This window comes from Channa argus, chromosome 2 (genome assembly GCF_033026475.1).
Source record: "Channa argus isolate prfri chromosome 2, Channa argus male v1.0, whole genome shotgun sequence".
In the NCBI taxonomy this organism is placed as follows: domain Eukaryota; kingdom Metazoa; phylum Chordata; class Actinopteri; order Anabantiformes; family Channidae; genus Channa; species Channa argus.
In genome coordinates, this window is record NC_090198.1 from 6675331 (window position 1) to 6692608 (window position 17278).

At 41.2% G+C, this 17278-nt stretch overlaps 1 protein-coding gene across 1 annotated transcript; it reads right to left on the bottom strand.

The window, feature by feature from the left end:
- Window positions 1-413: 413 nt before the first annotated feature.
- slc7a10a (solute carrier family 7 member 10a) lies at window positions 414-17278 on the bottom strand. The gene is made up of 11 exons (XM_067495027.1): window positions 17063-17278; window positions 11897-12101; window positions 10619-10770; window positions 4816-4941; window positions 3999-4152; window positions 3630-3753; window positions 3245-3348; window positions 3034-3130; window positions 2773-2922; window positions 2452-2629; window positions 414-2349 (listed from the first exon to the last, which is right to left on the bottom strand). The coding sequence occupies exons 1-11, from the start codon at window positions 17163-17165 to the stop codon at window positions 2249-2251; spliced, it is 1494 nt and encodes a 497-aa protein (XP_067351128.1). The 5' UTR covers window positions 17166-17278; the 3' UTR covers window positions 414-2248.

Below are 17278 nucleotides of genomic sequence, written 5' to 3' on the forward strand. Positions count from 1 at the left end.
AATCCGCTGGCTGCTGGCTTTCTGTGTGGAGTCTGCATGTTCTCTCTGTGCTTGTGTGGGTTTCCTCCCACAGTCCAAAGACATGCATGTTAGGTTAATTGGTGAGTCTAAATTGCCTGCAGCTATGAATGTAAGTGTGAGTGGTTGTCTGTCTGTGTAGGTCTCTCAATGTTGGCCCTGAGATAGACTGATGGTAAGGTATCAGACCTACCTGTTAGAGTGATTAGAAGGACGCTACTTTGAGTTTTAGACATATGACAGAAAATCCCAAACAAAAAAATCCTAACAGCTTAAATGTGAAATTAAATCTACCAGATGATAAAATGTGCAATAACTGTGTAGCAGTTTAGCTGATGGTGCTTTATTACCCCCCAACTCCACCCACTGGTCAAACAACCAAAACAACAAAGATATTTATGGTTCTCAGAAGTTGGTCTTTTTAATGAGCAATTACATTGTTATTCTTTAAAAACTTTAAAAACACTCACAATGACAAAACACCCATCAATTGTACAGTATGAAAATGTATACATATTCTAAGGAATGATCTTTGTAGGACTCCCTGGCACATTTGTACTATTTGTTCTCTTTACACAATATTTACAGATCTCAAATGAGCCGCTTGTGCCTGCAGTGATATACAGAATTGTATTAAGTGGGAGTCTGTGCATGTGATGAAAAGGCATCTTCTGGCCTGACCAAGGCCAAGTTCAATCCCAGTTCCAACATGCATCTTTACATCATATGAAAAAGGCAATTGGCACCAACCCTTCATGTGTTCTGTTGTATGTACAACATAGTGCTATAAGAGAGAACCAAAATACATGTCACCACCGATATATCCAGGACTACAGTGTATTTGCAATGTGTTAAAATGATGGTGCTGCAACATCAGTACGGATATCAATCTAACCATATCACTTTCCAGGCAACTCAAGTGCAAATACACTGAGTAATGGACCCATAAAAAGTACAAGAAGTTAACAGGAGGTCAATGGGACTAAAATTTACCCACCCATATTATTTCAAGATTATTTAAAACCATTCAAATCTACAAAATGTCAGTGGACCAGGGTTCATTGCAGTGATGATGTGTCTTTGGGCAGGTGGGAGCAGGGCTGTGCACAAGTAAACTGCCACTGCCCCCCAATCCATCTGTCTACATGGATTCTGCTAGTGTTACCCAACAACACTTTAACGGTAAGTACTGTAATCACAAGATCAGGTGAGAAATTGGAAATCTAATAACTGTCCCGGGAGTTCGAGCACCTTCGGAGAGTTCACAGCAGCGTACCCAGTAAGGAGAACCATTCTAAAGCAAAGTATTAAAATCAGAGACCAAAGGAGGAGAACGGTGAACACTGAAAATCCTGGAAGAACAGGCTGCCATGTGTTTTAATAATGCAGCTTATTCATTACTGACAGTCGGCCATTCTTCATGCTGGGGCCACAAACTTCTCCTGTGCTGGTAATATTGCAGAGTAAGAAGAGGGTGATGCAGATCATCTCTATTAACATGAAGGCACTTACAGTATCTCCCAGCAGAAATTAGTGATGTAATTTAAAATAAGAGACAAAAACGAGCAGGGGACATATAGTAAAAAGCAATGGCCAGGTATTATGCCCAGGCAAAGACTGACAAATACTCATCCACAGTTGACAAACAGTCAACGTCACATGAGTAATCAGTGAAAGAGAGACAAAGGTAGCAGCTGTAATAGAGAACAACTGCTAAGTGCAGTAACTGCTTGCATATTTACTTCACCAAAGTTATTACACACTCAAAATACCCACACAAACCAATAAACTAAAATATATTTCATAAGGCACATTAGCACAATGTTGTTAATACAAGTAGAGCATCTTAAAAGAGAAGCAAAAGATAACAGATGGAAGTACCTTGAGTCAGAAGGGACTAGGCAGGAGAGGAGATGAACATCCATATGAAAGAAAACATGGCATTCGGCTGAGGATGAATAATCAGTAATACCAACCCAACGAATTAAAACACATGCCCCAGCTTTCGGGCTTCACGTGCCCTCAAAGTATAGCCATCTGCTTCCTTTATCCTGGGGTTTCATCGCAGCTCCTTTTAGGCAGCATATGTGCAAAAGCATGTGCAAAACCATCTCTTCACCATCCTCAAACTGACCAAAACAAGGTAAAAAAAAAAAAAAAAAAATTGCTATGCAAAAGCTGGAAGTGCAGGTGTTGATATCAAAACGGAATTCTTGGTTGACTGTTCGGCTCAGTCAATGGCTTTGGAGGAAGTGAGGGGTTCAGTCTCTGAAGGGTCTTCCTGAGGAAACACCACATAACACACCTTCTGGCCCATGTACGTGACTCTTTCTGCAACACAAAAGACAGCAGAATGATTTTCAATTCTATATGCTGATTTCTTTTAAAATATGGTTGGAACGTGAAAGCGTACAGAAGCAGAGGACAACTTACCGACTAGCCTATAAATGGTTTTGGGTTTATTCTTCCATTGAACACCCACAAAGTACACAGGGACACCCGTCAGCATGATGACCATTCCCAGGCCGCAAACCACTGGTTCAGAGTACAGACTGAAGCCCAGCAGCACTGCCCAGAAAATCAAGTAAGTGATGGGGACCAACATGTTCACCTGCAAAGAACCAAAACAGAGAAATTGCCATCTTCAATGCCAAGATACGAGATCACCTGTGTCTACAGCAAGTCCATGAAATCAAATAACAGACATTGTAATTTTGTTCCTGCAATAGATCTGTGGTTTTCCGCGTTCTGTACCTTGATGGGTCTGGCCAGGTTGGGTCTCTTTTTGCGGAGGTAAAGAAGGCCGGCAATGGTTACCCCATAGGACAGGTAGTTGATAAAAGACACGTAGTTGATCAGGTTGTGTGTTTCTCCAATGCACAGGATGACTATTGTGGCGATGCACTGTGGGACAAGAAGGCAAATCAAAGATCAAACATAGATTTACATACAATATATAATATATATCCTACTCTCCAGTACAGCAATGCTTACAGTACACAGTGTAGTACTTACGCAGACCAGCAGGGCAGGGATTGGAGTGCAGTTCTTCAGGTGGATCATAGCCAGCAGATAGGGCAGGTGACCCTCTCTGGCTCCTGAGAAACACAGTCTGCAAGCAGACACACACATGATTGTATGTGTTGAAACTGATCTCTAGGAGTAACTCTAAACACACTAGCTTTTATATTGCGGACTTACTAGCTACATAAGCTTTGTCATGTACCTGGAGGAGGTGAACAGGTACCCGTTGATTCCTCCAAAGGTGGACAGTGCTACAGAGATCGGCATCACCCAAGAAAACATTCCTAGCAGCTTTTCCCCGAATGTCTGGAACAATACAACACATGCTAGATCAGATTATTTGCACAAATAATTCCTTGATTGCTACATTTTTAATTTCACTGAAAGCTGCAGAAGGCATTTTGGTCTGATTGGTTTCATGAGATAAATTGATTTTTAGGTTTTAGGTCTTATTGACTGATTAACTGGTTTGTTGAGGCACTGCCTTGTGCTTCTCACTAGCATACATCTGGTACATCAGTATATCGACTGAACTAAGCTCCAACTGTACGTGAAACTTCCAGTCAGGGGGATGAGGAGCTGCTCACCACTGCCACAGCATTGGAGGCCAGTAGCTCCTGAGGGGTCATGGAGGAGAAGTAGGCGATATTGGTCATAGTATACACCAGGGTCACCAGTGGGATGGAAATGTAGATGGCACGAGGCAGGTTCCTATCGAAATGAATAATACCAGTGAAGTAAGGAAAGCCATGATTCCTATAAAGTTTCTGGCGATTTTACAGAGATATAAAAGAATATATAAAATGTATATAATTAGAAGTTAAAGCATTGAATATAGTCATGGACAATATGCTCGAAAGTTGAGTATGTACAACCACGATGAATTAGATCAACTGTACAATCACTTTTATAAATCACTATAGAGATATGAAATATTATTTGTGCATGTTCCATACTTGCGTGGCTCCACAACCTCCTCTGTGACATAGTTGAGGAAATTCCACCCACTGTAGGCAAAGGAGGCCTGGAGGAAAGCCAGAGCTATCTGTCCAACTGTGGGGTCCTGGCTAAACTCAAAGGCCACACTGGGTCTCAGGGCATCGTAGTGACCTAGAGGCAGGTGAGAAAAAGGCAGGTGTGGATGAAACGAGTTGTCCTATCAATCCTCATTAAGTACTGTTTCAATTGCAACTTGCCATAAAACATTAAAACCCCCCTTTCACCCCCTTTCAACATTATTAATAAACAGAGCCTGGTCAACATTTTGCTGCCTACAGCTGCGCGATAAAATATTTGTCTTATTTTTATAACAATTTATTCCTGACAAACATATACACTAACCTTCTGAACTAGCTTGTTCATGTTATGTCTACTCATGTGCACCAGGGGTCACCAGCGTCAATACATGTTTGCTGCTGTCACAGAATCCACAGCAGTTTATTTATTTATTTCTTATTATTTCATTACTACTTTGATACATTTTTCACATTACCGCACACATTTTTGGTATTGCTCTTTTCTATAATTTGCTCATAATGTTTTTTCCTTATATCATCTATCAATTTATATAATTTCGAAAACTCTGCTTTCTATTGTCAACCGTTTTTTTTTTCTGTAATTCTCTATAAAATGAGCCCATTCACCCGTAATCATTATATGTCTTTATCGTGCAATGTATACATAATTTAAACCAAATCAAAGTTCAGCCAAAAAGCATGTGACCAAATAGTAGCAATTAGTCTGATTTAAGGAGGATGTGATCTGTGTGTATACCTGTACAGATTTGGACAAGTCCTACAACTATGATGAGTGCCAGAGCAAGGAGTTTTCCTACAGTGAACACATCCTGTATCCTCGTTGCCCAACGCACACTTGAGCAGTTCACCCAGGTCAGAAACACTGCACTCAAACACACAGAAACAGAAAAGAGTTAGTCTGAAGTTCACAAGCTGTGTCTTGAAATACACATTTAAATTGTATTCTTTAAATGCTCTTTACTAAGATAATTATAAGATAATTAACAAATAAAATCACAAGTCCTGTTATCCTGCAAGACACGACTAACAGATGTTAAACACACATTTTATATATTACATCATTTTATCGACACCATACTGGGGATATTAGCATTTCTAATTACCAACATTCAAATAAATATATACGTATCGATGTCTACAGTATATAAATACATCTACATTGTTTCTATACACAGTAAAACATACTATACAACTGCCTGTGGCAGTTTATATGAACTGTACATTGTCTCACTGACTCACATTTCTTTGTTGCCTGCACACAACCGTAAAAGAAAGAACGTCTTTATTGTCAATACAGACAGAAGTCTATGGAATCAAACAGTTCTTACTTTTGTCTCCAACATGTGGACTGTGTCTGCGTGTGTGTGCGTGTGCCCAACCGTGCTCTCCTCTCTAAATCATTGTCCTTCACGCAGACCTCCAGCAAGTGCCACCATAAAGAGGGTTGGACAAATTCCAAGTAAGCCAAACCAGACAAGTCAAAGTGGCTCTCTAGTGGCCCTCAAACTCAAGTTCAGGCTTCCAGCTGAGCGGAAAACCCAAAAATGTAAGTCAAGCTTCTAGCACAGGATAAGAAACAGCACACGTCGAGCACCTTTGTGTTTTAAGTTCAATGTGTACGTTCCTGTACACATTATAGCATTTGGTGCAGGAAATCATGTCCCACAATGCTTTTTACAATTTTAAAAGCTGGTCTCTTGCTTCAATAAACCCCTGAGTCGAGCTAAAATATGCAACTTGAGCACCTGAAATTACTCCCCTCTGCTCCACCCAGCCCACTTTCTCTCTGCTCTGCAACACTCTGCTACGTTCTGAACAGTACTTTTCAGGTAGTCTCCCTTCAAAAGGTGCTGCTCAGTCAGAAAGAATTTAAATTCGCTCTATGGTTAGAAGGGCGAGCATTTAGTCTCTGCACCACTGCCAGTGCTGTTCAGCGAGTCTGCGTCACAGGAGGCTTTGACAGCACCTCTCCACAACAAGATAAGTTTTGGAACAGATCTCTAGTAAATACATTTAAAAAACTTAAGATACTGTATCTTTAACATTGACGTCGTTGTCACAATAAGATAAAGGGTATTGTTCCCACAGGGTTAAATGAACCAGAACAAATTGGAGAGTGCATGTTGTTCTTAAGAACACTAAATAATAAAGGTATCATTTGACAATCATTTTTAAATGCCGGTGATTTGAAGTTATAGAGACGTTTCAAACATGGATTTTCAGTGTTAGCATACTCATGCTGTGTGGAAAGGGTTGTTTAATATTAACCACAAACAGTACTTCAGTAATTTATCATACTCTCTATACTATACAAACCTACAGAGAGACAACCACAAACAACTTAAAAGTAGCAACAATTTTAAAGTGGTCTTAACTCTGAAATGTAAAGTTAAACTTGGGAACTATATGCCTCCCAGGCCTCATTGAGTGTAACATTAATGTCATCCATCACCAGGGCAAGGTTCCCCTCCCACCACAGAAATCTGAACAAACTGCTTCCGCTGGCGTGAGCTCAATCACATACACATGTGTGAATTTTTGGCAGGAGGTTTGGGTGGCACCGGGCACAGCTTTCTCTCTACTACAACACTGCTGTGTTTTATAGTCAATGACCCTAAGGGTGTTACATGCATTTCCGTTCCTCTGTTCCTGTGCAACACCCACCAACTCCCCCAACTTCCTTCTGTCTTAACCCTGACAGGAAGGAGGTGCCAGCAGGCTTTAAATGTGACAGCGCAGGTAAATCTGTGTCCTGCTGTCACAACTTCCACTGAAGGCTGCCGCAGCACTAGAATACTAAACTGATTACCGCTTTTCTTCTTAATGGATTCGGATCCTAACTCAGTGCAGATTTATCAGGGAGTTTTTTAACCTCAAATAAGCCTCTTTGTAGGAAACTACAAACTAAATCCAGTTACATTCAACTCGTGGCCTGAAGATATTATGGAACTGGTGCAGGAACTGGTCACTGAAATCAATGAACTGGCAAAAACCATCTAACAGTCCTGTCTGACCACCACAATGAATCCGAAGCCTGAATCCCTTCAAACAGCAGAGAATCTGAAGGAACTCATCTGGGTAAAGTAACTTATTTAGAAGTCTGCATCCAGCCACCGTTTAAAAGTGATGTTTTTTTTTTTTTTTGAAGTGTTGACAAAAATTGACAAAAATGACATCTTTTCATGTTAAAGTGAAAACTGCCAAATAAATGTCAATTAGTTAAAAATATAAAACATAAAATAAATGACACATCCTTCACATCCGTTGGTAATAGAGACAGCACTGTGTGTATGGGTCCTTATCTGCTTTGAACATCACAACACTGAAAGTCTCCTTTGTAAAACAAGCTCTGTCAGTTTGCACAAGGATCGTGATTGAACAGCCCTTTTCAAGTCCAGCCACAAATTCCCAATTGGATCAAGGTCTGGGCTCTGACTCCACTCCAGAACATTAACCTTGTTCTCTTTTAACCAGTTCTGTGTAGCTTTGACCAAATGCCTTGGTTTACAATGACCTGCGTAGTTTCTAGTTTCTTACAAATATTTTTTACAGGCACCGTAAAGGGCTACACAGATGTAAAAACATCTGGGACACCACATACCTAAACACGTTAAAGGGGAAGTTTTCTAAAATGGGACATGAAGTAAAAGCTGAGTGTCAGATTGCTGCAACAGCAGAAAATCACACCGAGCCTTCCTGATTGACAGGAACAGACTAACTGTATTTTTTTATACTGTAGTTATCCCTGAGCTGTAAGTACACATGTACTGTAAGCAGAACAAGTGATACTTGTTTCTGATGGCAGGCTTAATATAACTGTGGTTTATATACATTAACTCTAATAGATGGACAGCATCTGTCCCCTTCATTTATTTGTGATGCATTAGGATACTATATTGCAGATACGTAAATTCCTGTTGTTTCAAACCCACAACAGGACAGATGCAGAAGATGCAGGAGGAGCCAAATATCTATGTATGTGTCCACAACTCATCCTCCTCTCTAGATTCAGTTTATTCTGTTTTTGATGGGCCGTGCTGGATTTTTTTCCAGAGAAAGAATCTGTAGACGTTTCCAGCTGCTAATATTAAATTAAAATCACTCAAACACACTAAACATTGATTTATTCTGTGCTGTGCTTATGCAGTTGTATCATTGCTCTGACTTTGTGGAGGACTTTCTTTGGTAAACACTTATACACTGTATAGGGCATTTGGACATTTGAAGTTTGCAGTTTGATTTGAATAAGAGCATTACTTCTTAAGTTTGTTTTGTGGAAATCTATCATCATCTATTTTTACTACTACTACTGTTGTTTCTACCACGGCTGCACCAGGACAGTGAAGTGGCACAAGCAACCAGTGAGCGAAACTGGCATTTTGCTGTGCTGGAATGAACAAATCTTCTTAAATAGGTGAACTGCTAGGCCCTGCTGCTGTGGGCTGTCCAGAGCTCCTATTCTTAGAACAGAACCAGGCCACAACTGGACCTGTTTTCACACACACAGACACACACCTGGGTCACTTGTGACTCTTATGCAGCACACTGCAGTAAGGAAAGGGGGGACACATGTCTGCTGACTCACATTCATAAATCTTTCACTTAGAAGCTAACATAACACAAGCCTTCTGCACTTTGGAGCCTCAAAAATGCCCGTAGTACAGAATAACTAATTAGACCTATTAATCCAGTTTATTGCACCATGTTTTAGAGAAACACTTTTGCCAAAGTCACATAAGTTGTACAAATGTGAAGCCAAAAGCACATGTGACCTTTGGATGAAAAGCGGCAAACCATCTTCCTGTTTTAGTAAAAAAAACATTGGTGGTGATATCAATAATACCAGTGTGCATTTTCGTAGCATACAGAGCTAGTTAAGCTTAATATCTACAACACCAACGTTTAGAGAAGCGACATATGTCACTTCACACACCTCCTTTTGCTGGTTGCTCCCTCTGTTATCAGCGTGCTATGCAACCTGATGCTTTCTCTGCCCATAAGCTCATACAAACTCCTGGTCACAATTAGAAACAAATGGCTACAATCGATGACAGCAGGTGAGATGCTGTGGACCACAGAGAAGGATGGGGGGAGTGCTAAGCAGCCAATGGAAACATCAAGCAGCCAACCAGAAGGTCAGCTGGCCAATGGAAGCCCCCATCACTGATGTGCAAGGTGTCCTGCCCATTTCCTGTTTCCATGGTGCTCAGTGAGAGGAACGTCGCGGTAAGCACTCGGAAACAATGGACAATGGCGTAGACACGCCCTCTCATTAGCGGCGTCCACAAAGGCTGGCACCATTATGTAGTCTGACACTGATACTGACACACTAACTCAAAGCGCACTCAAGAGTACAGCACACAGACACTCTCGATCACGGAGTGGGCCCTTGACCTAACCAGGAAGCCCTTGTGACATTCTCTTGCCATAAATAGTGGAGGTGTGCTTGTGCCACTGGCTATTTAAATGCATATTGATGCATCATGACAACTGCTGTTTAGATCAAAGGCTGGAAATAGACACAACGCTTCATTTGGAATTATCAAATGACAATAACACTTTGAACCATCACAGTTCCATAATATCTTCAGGCCAGGAGTTGAATGTAACTGGATTTAGTTTGTAGTTTCCTTGCTTTATATTCAAAGAGCCTTTCCCACCTGTTAGCTGCTCTCTCCAAACAGCTTACAGGTAGGAAGACACCTAGTCACCAGGTGCTGCAGTTGATGGAAAAAACAAAACAAAACATTTCTTTGTCTCATTTGTTTTTTAAAAGCCTACTTATGGGGAAACCTTAAGAGACCTGGGACCATTTATCTACAATCTATAAACAAAGCAGCGTTTGCTTTCCATTTTTTCCACTTTTTCCAATTTTAAGAAGCTGAATCCCCTACCGCAAATGGGGGTCAGACTAGTGCTGATGGTGTGGGGTACACCACGAGAACTAGGCAAACAGATCTTCCGCAATTAGCTGTCACGACCCTAAGAAAGGATGAGTTCTCTGATGTTTACCTCAATGGGTGTAAGTGAAGCAACCAAAAGTCTGAAGTGTGATACAGTGAACCAGAATGTCATGATGACAAAGGCTGAAGCCAGAGCGGAAGCAAGTAGTCTACAGGAATATAAACCAATACACCACTGAGACCCTCTGAAAATGATTCATTAGACGAGCACATCAGACTAGCAACAAAGCCATCAATAAAACATTTGTTTTCACAGACAATCTCCAGCCAATTAAGCTGAAAGAACTCTAGCGATCCAGTGTGTCAGCCTGAAAAGGTTGTGGAAAGAATTTTTCAATCATTGATCATCAACCATACTCAGTTTTTTTTAATACAGCAGTTGTGTTAGCAGTGGAACATGTGAACATACTGACAGTCAATCATCATCTGGGCTAACTAAGGTGGACTGCAGTTCTACCTAATTAATATAATTGCTGTTGTTTTGCGGGAACTGGCTGTCAGACTGTATTACAAACTGTGCCCCAATTTGTAATACAGCAGCAAGTTTAAGAAGACTCTGGTCTGTTTCGGACTCACAGATACAGATGGTGGCGAGGAGTCTGGTGGCGATGTATGGAGGCAGGCAATTCTGGAAGGCTGGCTGCAAGACGTAATTGGAGAAGGTGAGCGCTATGACAGCCAGTGTAGTCGGATACATGATGAGGACGGCGCTCCATAACAACAGGAAGCTATAGGACGGAGAGACACTGGGTTTCACAGCTGACAGTAAACAGTGCTTTGCTGCTGTAAGTATTAAAGTATTTTTCAACAGAGATTCATACAGAGAACTTGCTGCTGCAGACCCTTATACTTATACTGAGAGCTGCACAACAGAATCTCAGCTTCCTGCTACTGGTCTTAATACTGCTCCACTGCAGCAACTGGATTTGAGTGACTTGCTCAGCAGTTTTTTCTCATTAGATATAAATTAATGACACTGAGACATGAGGAGACAGGGGATGAAAGCCCTACTATAGGGCAGCATCCAAAGTACAGTGTGCCTTATCTTACTTTGAATGTGGCTGTTGCCTGGAATACTTTTGATGTGGTGATGTCCTCTTTTAGTAACAGAGGAGTGATCCCCAACTGTATTTTGTAATATACTAACAGAGGGATGCCCCCCCCCCCAAAAAAGAGGGAAATTATTATGTTACTAATTTCCAGGGATATGTTACTAATATTCATAATGTATGAAAAGGATCCATAAAAAATTAACTTGTCTACATGTGATATTTCTGCAAGGTTGGTCAGTCAGCAGATTTACAGATATGTTGCACATGGTTAGTTGTTGGCTGCTACATCCCTGTTGCTGTCACACAATAAACATTTATGGATATTTCAAAATAAAAAAGAAATGATCTCTTGCAATTCTTATTGCAACTTTCTAATTCCACATAGTGCATTTCCCATACAAATCAATATATTTAAAAAATGTATGAGTGTGGCATGATTCAGCATTTGATTTACTGATGCATTTTTAAATTATGGCTTGATGTTTTATTGGGTTAACGTTTGGCCTTACTTTACAAAGCCACACAGCACCAAACTAGTTACACCACAGACATACATAGTGCATACACAGGGCACCGTTGGACTGTACAGAAACACTACGATCAGTTGACGTGTCATATGACCACAAAAGTCACAAGACAGCCAGACCTGATCGGTTCCAACCTGGCAGCCCCGTTAAAACAAAGTGCTTTGTGTACAGACCCTGAACCTTTGCAGTATTATCCATGCCAGCTAAGTACAAGAGCTTGAAACACAAAACCACTGTAATAAAAAGAGGAACTAAACAAAAACTACAACGCTTACCCCACTAGCCCTCCAAAGATTTCTGTCACATATGAATAGTCTCCTCCAGACTTTGGGATGGTGACACCCAGTTCAGCATAGCACAGGGACCCAAGGGCACAGATTCCCCCTCCACAAACCCAGACAATGAGTGACAGCCCCACTGAGCCTGCATGCTCCAATACTCCTTTAGGAGAGATGAATATTCCAGAGCCAATGATGTTCCCTTAAAAGAAAAGAAGACATAAAAGGGTTATTGACACTTGTTTAACAAAGCACGGATGAAAGAAGCACATTAGCTAAGAAATCTCAAGAGTCCTATTAAAACATCTCAGTAAACAAATTAAATCGCTAAGGATTCACTGAAACAGGTGTTTGTTTCATTTGGTGACATGCAACTTTATTGTAATTAGCAATATGTCGATCCGCTGCGAGGACGAGTATTAACAGTAACACGGTAATGTAACTGTACGCAGATGTAAACGGTTACTTGTGTGTTCAGAAAAGCATTTTAAAGTTATCATTACTTTTTTTATTATGCTATGTTATTTTATGATTTATATGCTTTACTTGTGTTTTATGTTTTATTCTTGCTTTTAATCTGCTTGTGTAGCACTTTGAGCTTTATAAATAAAATGAATTATTATTATTATTATTATTATTAAACTTGTAAAAAAGTCAGAGGTCAAAGGTTAAAGAACCCTATCAATAGATACTGCAGCTTTTCCTAGAAGTCTAGCAGTAAGAATACAGAGAATGTAGATGGTAAGAACAATAATGAGACATGCTTAAGGAAAAGGTCAATGCTTCTTCTTCTCCTCTCATTGAACAGTCAAACAGCCTGCAGCATTACAGTTTTCATTTAGTGTTGTGTTGAGATGTTCTAACAGACACAATTTCATACATACCCAAGTTCATTACAGAAAGACATGTGCTGCTACACTGAAACCCTCAATCAAATAATTGTATGCTTATGTTTAAATTGCATGGCAACAAAGTCAGGGACAGAAAGCAGGAAAAATCAACATTTTTTTAAGTAAAGCTTTGAGAGCAACTCAAAAAGCTGCTGCATAGTTGTGGGTTGTCGTTTTTTCTCTGTATTCCTTTGTCTGAGATCTGATTCTGGTCTTTAATATTGCTCTAACACAAACGCTGACTTTGGTTCTCAATGCAGTAAATGCTTTTTGTTGGGCCTCTCAGCAAAAGATGCACTTCAACATTAGTTGCATTCCTTGGAATAAAAAAAAAAGAAAAATTTGACCATTGATAAAGGTTTTTAAAAAGTCTTTCCTATCTGTAGACATAATCTCTGTATGAGTCATTGTTTTTTCTGTGAAGAGAGAGCAAAAAAATCTACTGGTTATGAAATTACATTATTTACTATGCTGACACAGTACAAACAGAGTTGCAGGATGTTAACAAAGACAAAACGATGATAAATGGCAAAAACATCCTTGGTGGTAACTGTCACAAAAGCAGCCAATTACCTTCTTTTGATTTGTCAGTTCAATATAAACTGATCAGCCACACCAATAAAACCACTAACACTGCTCATCTACAGTGTGGTGGGATATATTAGACATCAGTTGGACACTCAGTTTTATTTATTTATTTTTGTTCTTTTGGCTTATCCCGTAAGTTCAGGGTCGCCAGAGTGGACCATTGTCCGCATGTTGATTTGGCAGTTTTTAAGCCGGATGCCCTTCCTGACGCAACCCTCCCCAATTTCTACCGGGCTTGGACCGGCGCTGCACAGCTGGGGAATTGGAACAGGCTGTTGGAGGTTGACATGAACAGTCAGTGCTTGAGGTTAATGTACTGAATTCAGGAAAAATGGGCAAGTGACGGTATCTAAGTGACTTTGACACGGGGAAAATGTGATGACCAGGTGACTGGATCAAAGATGCTCTGCAGTTATCCACCAGAAAGTATCTACCAGAAAATGGTCCAAGGAAGGACAACTGGTGAATTGACAACAGGGTCGTGGGCGCTCAACACTCAGTTGTGCACACGGAAAAGAAGGATAACCCGCCTGGTGCGCTCACACATAAGAGCCACTGTAGAAAACACTGAACAGGTGTCAGGACTGCATCACAGCTTGCTGTGGGGCTAGTTGCAGACCAGTCACACTCCCCACGCAGACCCCTGTCCACCTCCGGGTGGTTTTAAAGTTTTGGCCGATAGCAAAGCAATTTCTGAAGTAAATACAGTAATTATTTTTTTCTAATTAGAACTGGCAAAGCCAGGTGGGTCTCATGATGGGGTAGGAACATGACTGACTGAGGTCCTGGCTCAGCTGTCCCCATAACAGAAATAAACAGATGTCCCCTAGTGGCTAAGGTGAACTTATAAGCCACTGTGTCATGAGTTCAAATCTGTCCTGCACTCATACGTCACCACCCCTACGAGAAGAAAATTCCAAACAAAAACTAATACACAGAAGAAAGTAACCAAACAACAGCTGTGCAAGCAAAACATGTTTTTCACTGTCCTCCAAGTTTTTCCACTTTTTGGAGAACTTTAGGACAAAAACATACGACTCTGTCCGTCGTAAACATTTAAGCTGTTGCAACCCAATGAGGCACACCATCACCGCTTCCCCCCCACCCCCCCCTTTAGCACAGCCCTAAGTGCTCCATAATGAGGCAGAGTAAGAGAGGAGGTCCAAACAGCGCATTTATCACTGTCAGATTTGATTGTGGAGGCTGCGGTGAGATGCAGAGTGGTTACATAATGCCTACGTTGTGTTTGTTATGTCACAAAATTTGGCATGGCTGCTGAAAGCGTGAATCACAGTCCTACTGACCCTCTCAGCCCCCCACCCCAGAACTTGCTGAGAATTTCTGTCTTCACATTAATCACTGGTATAAAATTCTAGTAGGCGCAGTGTTTCTTTCTCATCAATAATGTGAACCTGTCCTACTAGTATTAACAAGCCTAAAGCCGAGAATGACGACAGCAGTCTGCGAGTTACTGCCTGTGTGGGGGTAGGAAGGGTAAATTTTGCAGAATAGTATTAAGTATGATATAATCTGGTTTACTATCTAGCCCTAAAATTGAACAGTTTCTACACACAGTGAAGCAGCAGCCATGCACACTGGTTCAGCTTCAGACGTCCACTCCACTATAGTGGGGTGTTGGATGTGAGGGGGCTGTATCTGGTGGGTAGTAGCATGACTCAAGTTGTTTGTGTAAACTAGCTGCACAGGCTCCACTCCATCTGTGCACAACAGAAAAGGCAAGAAGTCAGTATTAAGCTCCGTGGTTAGAGCATTCATTTCACACTTGATAATATTAAATCAGAGCAAAATCCTAACCCACTTAAGCTCCCTGGTATACTGTAAAGACTAACTGCAGTGTACTTGGAAAAGGGGTTGTACAGCTACTGGGTTAAAAAGGCCGGCCAAAGAACTGGGGTTGTCTCAGTTTCTATCTAAGAACAATAGATATGACCTTGGCTCCGAAGATAAGCTATTAAAATGATAACATGAGTATTGCAAAGGCCGCTTTGTTGCCTTTTCCTTTGCAACTCCAATGAATGTCAGATTGTGTTTCATTTCCACCTTCTACTCATTTCTCAGCTTTAAAAAAATGCCTATTTTCTTTCTTATCCCGATCTTTGTGTAAATTGTCTATGCGATAGCCTCCCTTGGGTTTTTTTAATATTAATTTAATGATACATGTATAAACATGGGGCTCAAACAACTACTGTGAAAACTACCACTTCCACAGTCTATAATATCCAACATCTGGCTTCTGCTTACATTCAGCTTGGTTTGTTGTGTCATTCTGGTGACTTGGAGTCTACTGGTGGTTTACGACCTTATCATTTGGTGATTGTGTCTTCAGAGGTACACTGGCACTACTGTGTTTTCATTGACACGTTCCTAATGTCTCATGACTTTCACCAAAGACATCTAGTTAAAGTCTGTCTTATGACTCTACAGCCACACATAGGTGATTTACTGAGACGGATCAATGGCTGCTGACAAATCAAAAGCATGAGCTCATAATCCAAAATTCTAAACTTGTAATTTTAGAATTTAAAGCAATTTGCAAAGAATGTGAGGATATGAGGTGACCTCTTTATCCGTGATCTCATTCATCAAATTATCTTGTCTTACAGAACCGTGTATATAACATGTATAGCAGCCACAAAACTGAAACATTAACAATCCTTAGGTCACAATATTAAAACGAGATTCAATAAATAGAGAGAGCTGGTACGTATCCAGTCATATGACGCTTATCAACTGGGAGGTGGCACTTAGTGAACCCTGTGTATTACTGTCTGATTATAACGACCTGTAATCTATAAGCTGTTGAGTTTACTGCTCAGTATGTGCTAGTTTCCCGGCACAGACTATGCTGCCGCACCAAAGATCTGACACGGCCTGGCTGCTACTCTGCACAAGCATTAACAGGAAACAGACTGCAGCAACGCAACTTCCTCCATTAAAACAGACTTCACTTTATATGGCCGCTTTTTTTTCCTTATACGAATTTCTTTTGCCTAGTATCATATGTATTATGGGCGGGTTCTGTTAAAAGGCTCTCTAAATGGAGCATTGATGCCATGCACTTTTCTGCCGATACCGAACCACTAACCCCGGCAGGGTTTCTCCACAACGGTCCCGCAGAACTGCTGGAAGGCTGCGCTTTGTCTGTAGGGCTTGTTTCAAGTTCAGCACGAGAAGATCCAGCCACGTAGGCATGCCCATATTCAGATCATCACGACTGATGCAACAGTTTCCATACAAAACCTAAAACCCGCACAGTCGGAGCTGGACCCACACGTCAGTGGCGCTCATTGAGCGCGTAAAAGCGACTCCTCGGCGCACGATGGCAGTTTTTGTATGAAATTCGGATAAGTCACACTCTTTCGGTGACCTTAACAGTAGATCGCGACCTTTACACACACACACACAAAGCATGATGCTGTTGTGGCTGGATTTTTATTCTGTGCCATACAGTAACATCAAAGCGACAACTTCATACCCGCCACGTTACAGTAGTGACTCCGCCAGCCGGCTGTTAACACGTTTCCTCCTTAACTTCTCTGTGCAGCCGAACTCACCATATAGACCCGCTCTTCATGAAAACATCATTTGGTAGAAAAGCTTTCACACACTCACTCACACACACACACACACACACACACACACACATACACACGCACGCACTCACCGATGATAATAGCGCAAGCGCTCAAAAGTCCAATTTCTTTCTTTAGCGTGACTCTGTCGCTATTGGAGGAGTTTATATCCTTCTTTTTCTCTTTGTCCTCCATCTCCTCCGCCTTGCAACTGCTCTTCCTGCCCGCCTCGGTACGGTCCAAATGCTGCAGCCTGAATCAAGCTGCTCTCTCTCCGAGTTGCCCTTATAGTATCCTACTGATGGAAG

What these genes read in the sequence shown, in the direction of transcription:
- slc7a10a (XM_067495027.1), bottom strand. Translation starts at nt 17,165, where the DNA reads ATGGAGGACAAAGAGAAAAAGAAGGATATAAACTCCTCCAATAGCGAC. An exon ending in TCCCTGCCCTGCTGGTCTGC is followed by an intron (nt 2,923 to 3,033) that starts GTAAGTACTACA and finishes CTTGTCCCACAG; the next exon opens with TGCATCGCCACAATAGTCAT. An exon ending in ACCTGGCCAGACCCATCAAG is followed by an intron (nt 2,630 to 2,772) that starts GTACAGAACGCG and finishes GGTTCTTTGCAG; the next exon opens with GTGAACATGTTGGTCCCCAT.